This window comes from Maylandia zebra, linkage group LG7, assembly GCF_041146795.1.
Source record: "Maylandia zebra isolate NMK-2024a linkage group LG7, Mzebra_GT3a, whole genome shotgun sequence".
NCBI lineage: Eukaryota > Metazoa > Chordata > Actinopteri > Cichliformes > Cichlidae > Maylandia > Maylandia zebra.
Window position 1 is genome coordinate 46509209 of NC_135173.1, and position 10919 is coordinate 46520127.

Consider the following 10919-nt stretch of genomic DNA (forward strand, 5'->3'; position numbering starts at 1 on the left):
GACACGTTCCCCTGTTTTTGCAATTTCTGTCTTAATGAAATTCCTTAAGTTTGCAGTGGACCAAAAACTAACGCAAGGAAACTGAAGAGTGAGCCAACTGGGGCCGCACAGAAGTTGTTTCCTGTCCAACAGTGCCATGTTGCAGAGCAGAAGGAATGTCAGGGATTTAATGTACCTCGGCTTTATCATAGTGCCTTATCTTTAAATGCAGCTGCCCGTGTAGTCCTGACTGTGTGCTGTAGAGAGCCTACAGCCCTTCTGCATTGTCCAAGCCACAGATTTGGCTTTTCTGGTGACTCGTGGCTGGATTTGGGCTGGCTCATCAGTGTTGAGACCAAGGGATGCAGGCGCAGACACGCCCGTTGTTTCCTCCAGCTCAGCTCTACTTAGCCCGCTACTTATCTGAATCGTGGTCTGTAGCCTCTCCCCTGCCCTCACTCTGCCCTCTCAAGGCCTATTCTTGCATTATTAGCCTTCGTTTTTGTGTGAAGTGTGTGAACGTGCGTGTTTGTGAACATGGATGCTTATGTGTGCGCTGCGTTTTTATGTACGCATGTGTGTGTTTATGCCTGTGCGTCTGTGTGCTTGTGTGTATTTGTTGGAACACATCCATCAGTCACCCTACCTCAAACCAGTGGTGCCAGCCCTTTGACGCGTGCAGCACAGTCACCTAACCTTATTGCACACACACCACTGTACTGCACAAATCTCAACGCGATAGAGAAAGTCTGCATTGCTTTTCTCTCACCTCTGACACACGTTCCTTTCAATTTTTAGCCCGTGACATGCTTCATTCTTTGTTCCCTGTTTAAAGATCATCTTTGTACAGTGGACCAAAAGTAGATATTTTCTGATATTCAAAGAGATATAGAGAGATATATATGTATAGTATATATAATGATGATACACTACATATATTTGTTGTTGGAGTTTTTTTTGTTTTGTTTTGTTTTTTTAACGTGGTTGATCTGATTGTTTCTATGTGAATGTTTCTTATGGTAGCTCATCTGTAATTAGTTCATAGACTGTGAAATGGGAAAGGCATGGTGACTAACTTCTGATTCCTTAGACTACATCTATACTTGAACTGTTATAGCCTTCTATGTTGTGGAGAATATTGAGATTAATCCTCTAAATAGGAACATTTTGTTACTAAAATAAATCTGTTCTTATTTTTTCATGCTTGTTGAAATGCTCTGTACAATTTCTCTGCAAAAATGTTTATTTATTGATATTTATTGTGATTTTTTTTTTCTTTTTGTTAAATTGCTTATGCATATGTTATAATGGGTACTAATGATAACTCTTGATTATTCCGCTGAAAAAAGAGCAGACCTGTACAGAAAGGCTGGATTTTCTTTTCTTTTCTATTTTTTTTTTCTTTTTTTGTCATTTATGTTGATTTAAGGGTAAAGAAAAAAAAATGCTGTTATCACAGCCCTTCAGCGGCTATCTTTAGATGCTAGCAGTACACTGGTACTTTTTGTTTTTAGCCTTGCTTGTGTGCCTGTGTAGAAAACATGCTTAACATTAGGGAAGTGTGGGAAAGTGCAAATGTCTTTTCAGCTATTGGGTCAGTGGACTCTACTTGATGTTCAGCCTTTTGGGGATGAGGATATCTGAAAAGTAAATTCTGACATTTCCAAACCTAGCTTCCTCACCAATTAAACCTATGCTACATCTGTAACACTAGCCCTGCTTGCCCTGCCAACGTGTAACACTAGCCGCACTTGTCCTGCTGGCTTAAGAAAAAAAAAGTCACTGATCGTATTGTAGAACTAGGCTCACATAAATCCAAGATTTTAACTGTATTGAATAGGAACAGCTTGAAAAGTCTCCAAAAAGAGCCAAGCAAACAGAGCGTCGGACGAGACACTGACGCCCTGGCTCTCAATATTAAACTGAGTGCAACTTAAGAGAACAGAGAAAGTAATGAAAAATGTCCAATAAATGGAGAATTTATTAATCTCTTTTATATTGTGGAAATCCTTATATAAATATGTGTTCACGTAATTGAAAAAATGAAATGCACCATTCCCACAGGCTCCTTTCATGGGGTTGTGTCTATAAAATGTCCAAATTTGTTGTAAATCTGGGTGTACTGTTAGGAATAAAGGTTTTGCAGAATACTTTTCTTCTTTGCTTGGCAATGGCATTTTTACCTTTCTCCAGCTGGATTATGTTATCACTCAGAGATGAAAAGTTATTTTGTGCATTCGAAGTGAAAATGGCTTAAAATGAATTTACTGGTTTTCCTTTAGGATCAAAAGTGCTTTCTGGTCTTGCACACCCTGCCATGTGCTGCTAGAAGCTTCTTATTTTTGTATCTCTCTCACTAAGTTTAGCTCTTTACCCAGTTTACTTTTACCAGATTGTGCCAGATGCTGATTTGGCTTTCTCAATCTCAAAGCCTGCCTCTTTCCCAAAAGCTGGACCAATGTTAATGCAGCCAACACTATTATACTTTATTTCTGAGTGTCTTTGAGATTGATGAAGATTGTTTTTGTAACCACTGTTTGCAAATTTCCAAATAAGACCCTGGTGAAAGCTGAGAATTGCCTCTTCAGCTGAACAATATGGCAGCTTCACTGACCCATAGCGGACTCCAGTGCCTTTAATTTCACCCTGGCCAGAGCAGTGGACCTTGGTGACTATTGGGTCTCTGGTGGGCTACAGATAGAGGCTACAGAGCAGACATTTCCTTGCACAGGTGCTGCCACTAAGAATGCTGAGGAAGCATAAAGACGTCCTCAGACTGGACTCCTGATTATTTACTGGATTTGACACACACACACACGCGCGCGCTCATGTTGCTCATGGTAGATTGCCTGCATTTTATTGTACAGAACTGGTTAATGAACCATGATAAAAACTGTAAGTAAAATGCTCTCTCATTAATTTTTTTTTTTCTCATGATCGTGATTTGTTTTGAATATTTTCTGAATGCTGTGACCCGTTTTGAGATTTGTAATTTTCTTTTTTTTTTTTTCTTTCTAAGTGCCATTTGACAGTCTAGTGAGTCGTGGCCATCTGTAGCACCCTCTAATGCAAGCACAAGCATTTGGGAGTGGCGTTTAGGGAAGGTTTCTATTTGGCTTCACCCTAGACAAAAGTGTGTATATATCAAAAACAGAAAAAGTATATTTATTTGTGTCTTAACTATTTCATTTGTTCTTTTGGTGAACATTTTATCTGATATGTTGGCTCAAAGTGCTTTTGTGATTACTTTTCCCCCTTCTTTTTTTGGATAATGTATAGTATCTGATATAATATATACACACAAACTTCATGTGACTTTCCTTTTGTGTGCTGTTAAGTTTTCTTCATATAATGTATATTTTTCAAAATTGGCAAAGCAAACCAACATGTGTAGGATGATTTGTATCGTGTATTTTGCATTAAAAAAAAAAAAAAAAAGCAAAAAAAAAAAAAGGATGATTCGGGGGCTTTTATATTTACGACATTATCATTTAGTGTGTCGTATTGATGATCATAGAAACTATTAAAGACACATGTAGTTTGTTTTTCTGAATATTTCAGATCTCAGCTCAGGCTAGCTTTAGTGTTGTTTTTCTTAAAATTTGTGACTTGTCTTTGCAGTAATAAACGTTTTCTTGTTCAAAGCCGGCGTCCTTTTTAACAAGCTTGATCCACTCACCGAGCGATGCCCATTAAATTTTATTCAACCATATGCATACATATAAACATCAATAGCATTCGAACTCTGTATGTATTCAGATTGTATGGCAGAATTGTAAAGAAAAGCATGAAGTTGCATTTCTTGAAAATTGTACAGCATTTTTTTTTTTTTTTTTTTTTTTTTTTTTTTTTTTTTTTTTTTTTAGAACGGGTGGTTCATCACTGTAAAAGTAGCAAAAAGAGTATAAAATACTGCAACAGCTGTAGGTAAACAGAGCTCCAGATAAAAATATTGTTTGATCAATAATGCTGAACAAAACTAGACTGGTTCTGATAATTTAAACCGAGCTTGTACAAGCGACATAATACTGAAATGACTACGGTCCAATAACCTTTTCGCTTTTTGGCATCAATATGGCTTACACTTCCTCTCACAATTCACCCCTCAGTTACTCAGCTAGAATACGTTAAAATAATGGGTAATTGTGAGCCATCTTAAAGAAATACTCCACCTAAAGTGTCTCTAAAGTATTGAAGTCAGCCAAATACACCAGTCAAACCTGCTGCGGGTGAGTGTTTGAAAGTAAAAACAGATTTTGGGCAGATAGCACATAAACCGCAAGTAGTTTGAAATGAAAACCCTTCAGCTATGCTAACATTATATGATTACGACAAGTAACCACAAATGAGACTATGAAAAAGACAAATTAATTACAAATTAATAAAAGTGCTAAAAGACACTAAGCTAGTAAAAGAAATACAGTAACATATCAACACCGGCGTGAGATTTTTATTTTTACTATTTCCTAATTTCAATGAAAATTTGGCTTTTTCAGTCCAAGCCATTACTTTCTCAGGGTTAGAACAGCCTTGACTGGTTGTTAAAAAAAGGAAAGTTTTATGGCGTTGAAAGAGAAACAGAGTTCATCTAAGATGGGCTTTTCAAAATGCTCTGTTATTACAAAAAAAAAAAAAAATTCAAAAGGAGAATATAAATCATAGCACATCAAACAAGGACTGCCAGCACTGGAAAAATAAGCAAGATTACAGTTTACGAGAGCATGGGTAATGTAGAACATAATTTTACATTAATGTCCAGATCTGTGAGGGGGAAATAACTCCAGGTACATGAAGCCGTATAAGAGAGCCATAAGAGGAGGACTGGACCGGCCGTATACTCCAGCTGAAATCACATTTAGGATGAGTTGGGATCAAACACCTAAATTGTTTGAGAGCCGAATATTTCACTAAATAATTTACGCAAGAAAATGGATGGATTGGCTTCGCACAGCATCAACACTAAAGCTGCACTAATATTCTCAGTGAAAATATTTTCTTTAATTCTTATCATTGTACCTTGAGTGTTTTTGTAACCTCAGCCTTGAGGTTAGAGAGGCACAGGCCGTGTTCGTTTGATGTTAAGCAGCCTCACTTAGTAAACAATCAGCCTCCTTTTTCATGGCCGTCGTCTTCCACTGCGCTGCGAGTCCTCCCAGTGTGACTCACATGTTCCTCCAGCTGTTTGGAAGTCACTGAAACTGCAAACCTGGAGTCTCTCAGAATTCTGGAAACTGCTTGCAGTGCTGGATTTTAAAGAAGTGTGTTTTGGAGTATACTGCTGGCCTTCATGTCCTCCTTCCTACTCCTTTGCAGTCCTCCTTTGGCACTCCAGGCTTATAGTTGGAGTTTTTCTCTTAAGAGTAGAGTCAGATTTTTTTTTGTTCTGTTTTTAACTGTTATTTTTCATTTTTTTAGTTTTTTCCTAATACAGTTCTTATGCTTTAACTCAGTCAAGAGGTTGAGGGTCAGCTATGGGCATGGTGTGCAGAACTTCATCCAGTAGTTGCAGGGCTCGGTGTAAATGGATCTCAATCCAACAGGGTGTCTCTTTAATGCTTTGCCGTGGGTAGTCCGGCCCCCAGCCCTTCACGAAGCTCATCCGGAGGATGCACAGCCTGCGCAGGTCATCGACCCCAATGCCTGCAGCAGCTGACAGACCTGCAGGGGAAATTACAAGCGGCAATTTTTAGATCGACGTGGCACTACAGGCCAAACCAAAGCAGAGAAACGTGAGGCAACTGAATCCGTGTGTCTGTGTAGAACATACTAAGTAGGTACAGTTACCACACAGAGACTATTACTAATATACTCGTTCGTCCCACTCACATCAGGTTGCATATTGTACTGCATTTCCACTAAATTTAATTTAGCCTTCTAGCCTTACTGACTACTCAAAGCACTGCAGACTAAAGGTCATCCATTCATACAGTGCTTTACTCTACACCCTTCAAGCACTTTTTCTACCTTTCATCCATGCACAATTGAGCTAAATTTGCATGTAGCCAGATGAAGCCCACACAGGCACAGGAAGAACATGCAAGACGCACACAGAAAAGACTCAGTCTACCCACTGCACCACCGGTCAGCTATAAAGACGTTTCTTTCATTATCATCATTATCATTGACAGTTAAAGAAAATGAAGTTGTTTTTAAAAAGTCTCACAAAACAGTCTGACAAAACCAACAAATAAAGGAAGGAAAACATTGTTTGCTTTAATGCATAAAAAGACGAACTGTGCATAACAGGTTATGAATAAATACATTTTAGCTCAAAAGTGCTTTGGTCAGAGTTTCTTATCTGATATTTAACATTTACCAAACAAAAATAGAGCTTGTCATAAAAACACAAGTAATCATAACAATATACTTGTTCAAGGCTAAGAGTGGTAGTAAGAAGACTCACTGATTGCAGGGGCGATGCCTCCCACGGAGCCTGGACCTGGAATATTCCCAGCGACTGCAGCTGCTTGCGCTGCAGCTGCTGCCTGAGCCGTCGCTGCCTGCTGCTGCATCTGCCTGTGGCACTGACGCAAGTCAAACACCTGGCAGGGGACAAGGCAAATGCTAAAAATCTGTCTACAAATATTGAGAGACTCCGTGTATATATGGTTAAAATTCTCTACCAGTACAACGAAAAAGGGACACTTCACATAATCTACTGAGATTATCATTAGTCCAAATCTCATAATTATGCTATTCGCACCTTAATGTAAGCACTGGGGTAGATCTTGTGAACTGCGTCGCCAGGTGCACGTCCAGCCTCTCGGTCCAGATAATAGCTCTGCACAAACACTGCGTGATCACTCAGACAGCGCACCCAGACATCTCCTTCACCTTTGCACTCCAGCTGCACGCCTTTGCCGATGTGGAGCCTAACGACATGAAGGACAGGAAGTAAATAGTAACCATATTTGACATGAATTTCTTCACTAAACAATATCATGATATATTTTAAAGTGTGTGACATAGTACCTGGCTCTCTCTATGTTCTCCGTCCTGTGGACATTGCTCAGTTGACCCAAGCAGAAGCGATCCCCTCCTGATGGATCGACATAGCCATCCACAGTCACTATTGGACATGTGGATGGAACTTTAAACGTCTCCCCAACTTGGACATCCATCTCAAAGTATGCAATCGAACACCAGTATTCTGGAGCTGAAACAACCAGCAAGCAACCAGAGGTCAATCAAGTTCACTCATAGCACAATTAGGGATAAAAAAAAATTTAAAAAGCAAACTGTCTTTGATCTTCTTCTTAGTACTTACCAGGGTGGTTGGATATGGGTGGCTGGAATGCAATTTCATTGGTAACAGGCCCTGTAAATCATGTTGAAAATAATTACACGTGTATTTAAACAGAGACATTTTATTTAGAAATGAGTATTGAACACATAGCAGCTAGAAATGACCAAAAGAGGCTAACTCATAAACATAATGCACTGACCAGACATCGATGGTGAAGACTATTTTACTAATTTTCAAATCAACTTTTAAATTTGATAAGCTTAACTCCACTCACACAGAAGTATTATCTCTAATATCTTCAATAACTCATAAATAAACCATCACCTATTTGGCTTCACGTCTCTGTAGAATACTAATGTGTTCTGCTACAGCAGCCAGTCTTTAACTAAACTACTTAACAGGGTTAATTAGCCTAAAAGCACATTTGTCTCCACTGGCTTGAACGCAGAAAATTACAGATGAATTTATCAGATTTGACTTGTCCAAGCTGTGCAGAACTTGTGCATGTTTTATATTCACTCACAGTAATGCCCTGTGTGAGGCATGGGCGGATGATGCTGTAGGTGCCCATTCTGGTGCTGAGGCCCCGCTGGGGTGAAGCTGGGGTTTCTGTTCCAGTTCGGGGTAGGATCTGTAAGCATACATTTAAAACAGCTCCATTAATAAATAGCTTAAAACAAAAGACTAAATAAAAGTAACTTTGGCTAAATAAGTAATCAAATTAATTCATTTCCTTAAAAAATGCTTATTTAAATCTAACAAACCCCAAGTGTAAAACAGCAACATTTAGATTCACAGTGTTTTTAAAGTAGCTGCATTATTTTAATTTTGCAGAAGGTGCTGACACTGTTTCGTGACTTACTTGAGGGTCCGGCACTAATGGTCGAGAAAGCAGAAGTAGAAGCTGAACTGCTGCCCTCTGATGGGGGAAGTAGAGCAGGGCTGTTGAATGTTTCCTGTGGGCCCGGCCTCGACGGTGGATGCTGGATCGTCGGCAGGTGATTTTCAGAGCTGGAGTGAGATGGCTGGTTATCGTAGTCATACTCATCCTTTACTAAGAGTGGACCTAGCAGAACAGGACATGGTTAGAACTGAAGAACATTCACAGAAATCTATGTTGAGCAAACAGAAAATGCTCACCCTACCTGAACTTGAGAGGGTCAGTCCTGATAAGTCTGCAAACACATTTAACAGCGAGACATTTTAATCAGCATCACTCTAAGTGTGGCTTAATAATCAAGAGTAAAAATTAGGCAAGAAACTTGGATATTTTAACTAAATATTATGTATAAATATGAGATATGACATCAAAGAAAATGATCACGTTGAATAAACCGTAACATTCTTATATAAGCCCTTTATTAGTACTCTATATATATATTAATAACTCAAAAATTAAAATCTACTCACCAATTCCAGGAGAGACAACCCTCTCGTAGTGGTATGGGTTGACACAAACATTGTCACACTTCAGGTCAAACGCATACTGGCAATATTTCACGTGTTTTAACTCATTCTTGTGTAGATCAGGCCATCGCCATAATCTGGCATAGACAACGTGGGGAAACCCTTTCCGCCCCGCCACCTAGAGCAAAGAGGTGCATCACATTAGACAGGTCCTTAAGTTTTCCAATTTACAATCACAGGGTGTAACACCAACAAACACAGAAGTATGAATTTGCTACTTTACCTGTAGGCGTCCATCCAGAGTCCGCTGTATGGTGACACACTTGCTAGGATGAGCTCCATTTGTAGTGATGGCTGTAATAAGGGAATCCAGCTCATCTTTCTTCTCCTTGAGCTTCTTGACGAGGCTCTCGATAGCTCGCTTAGCGAAGCTTTCGCTCTCTCCTCCCTGACGGTGGCACATGAGGCTGTGCACAATGCTCAAGCAGGCATCATTACTCGTGGGGGTGCTTGTGATTGACATCTTGCTCCTTAGGTTTCAACCTTGGGGAGGCTTTCCAGCTGTATCCTCTTTACCTTTACCAGAAGAAATGAGAAGGTAAAATTACCGTCGAGTCACTGTTGCCCAAATTTAGCAACCTAAAGCAGGAGGAGAACTGTCTTCAGTGAGAGTTGAGATGATAATCAGGATTTCACACCACAATTCATAAAGTAAAAATCAATCTGTGAATCACCTCATGTGGGGAAGAAAACTAACTGACATAATACTCAATGTACTGGCCACAGAAAGAAGAGTTTTTCTGGCAACTTTTCCAAAGAAGACTGCTCAAGGTTGTCTCTGTATCTTTGATTCAAAACTTTATGCACATATGAACAGGTGCTGATAACAATGTTGTCATTCTGACATCTGAGTTGTAAGGCACATAATTAATTTGTAACCATTGCTTCAAAGTTCCCATTCATCCATTAGCAACACTGCATTGACAAATACAGTGTGTTGTACGGGGAGCAAAATAACTTCAATTTCTGAAAAAATAAATTGATACTCAGTTAAAGTTTTACTTATTACTACAGTCTCACAAAAAAAATGTAACTAGCCTTTGTCCTAATAAAGTCATTCCATCTTAAATCAGTGTAAACATTCTGATTGACCACTTTGTAAAATTTGAACTTAAATGTTTATATGTTTTTCTTTGAACTCTGGGGCCATGCTCGAGATACGAGCATGAAATTTTCTTACCATAAAAGCCAATCAGAGTCTGCAATTTGGGACTAAGATAAAAGAAAAGTTCACATTTCTAATTGTCTGTTTTTGGTATCGGTCACAAATTACAACCCCTAGTTCCCTATAACGCTAAAAGAGGCTAGTGATAATTTCAGGCTTTTATCTTTAATAGTTTTTGATATATTCGTGTTCAAACAAGGCCTCAAATTTCAAAGTGGGGAAAACGTGCTGAAAGTTGACAGATTTTTGAAAAATATGTGTCTTTAAAAGTATTACACATATTTAGCTAAAACTTCACACCCACAATTATACCTGTACAAACTATGGATCATTACATTTTTAGGCATATCGGAGAGGAATGAGCAAAAAAATGTTTTGTTTTGTTGTTGTTTTTAAAACTGGTGATTTAAGATGAAATCACCATATAGCTAATGGAAGCGGGTAACTTTATATTTCCTCTATCCCTTATACCCCAGTATGATGCAGCCCAACCTGGTCGGTACTACATTGCTCGTGATCATGAATAACTGTGTATTCATATTAATGCACGTTTAGCAAATGAACAATTAATGAACAGAATAAGGAGAGCCAGCAATTTCCAGTTCATCCTCTGTTAGCATTAGCTAACACTGGGTTACTCGTCAACTAATTCTATATATAAATCACAACACAAATCAAAGAGGAAATGTTGCGCACTTACAGTGATACCACCGAGCTGTAGCCTTGTTCCTGGATGCAGGAGATAATATATGGTTTACTTTATCTACGAAGTGGCAGCGTTAACTAGCTCGCCTTAGCGTTATTTCGGCTAGCTTGCTAGCACACGCTAACATTCATCAACTTCACGCCTAGCTCGCGAGGGTCTCCTGTGATGGACCCAAACCTAAAAACCTCGTCAAACGTTTCAGTGTAATACTCGCTAAACTCGCACTCGTTTATATGTTCGACTTCTTATACTTCACTGATAATGTGAGGGGGAATATATATGCTAACAACAACGCGTTTTACTAGCTAGTTAGCCACGAAAATAAACAAAAAAAATCTCCACCCACCACGCTCCAT

The 10919-nt window shown here is 39.0% G+C and overlaps 1 protein-coding gene across 1 annotated transcript; it reads right to left on the minus strand.

The window, feature by feature from the left end:
* Nucleotides 1-4421: 4421 nt before the first annotated feature.
* Nucleotides 4422-10919, minus strand: smad4a (SMAD family member 4a). Its single transcript, XM_004538074.5, has 11 exons — nt 10558-10919; nt 8916-9208; nt 8636-8810; nt 8371-8400; nt 8088-8291; nt 7749-7856; nt 7247-7297; nt 6952-7135; nt 6683-6851; nt 6383-6521; nt 4422-5637 (listed from the first exon to the last, which is right to left on the minus strand). The coding sequence occupies exons 2-11, from the start codon at nt 9153-9155 to the stop codon at nt 5426-5428; spliced, it is 1512 nt and encodes a 503-aa protein (XP_004538131.1). The 5' UTR covers nt 9156-9208; nt 10558-10919; the 3' UTR covers nt 4422-5425.

Bases quoted from the DNA above. Each gene is read 5' to 3' on its own strand.
- smad4a (XM_004538074.5), bottom strand. From the start codon at position 9,155: ATGTCAATCACAAGCACCCCCACGAGTAATGATGCCTGCTTGAGCATT. The intron at 7,298-7,748 runs GTGAGTGAATAT...CATGATTTACAG, and splicing joins GCCTCACACAGGGCATTACT to GGCCTGTTACCAATGAAATT. The intron at 6,522-6,682 runs GTGCGAATAGCA...GTCCCCTGCCAG, and splicing joins ACCCCAGTGCTTACATTAAG to GTGTTTGACTTGCGTCAGTG.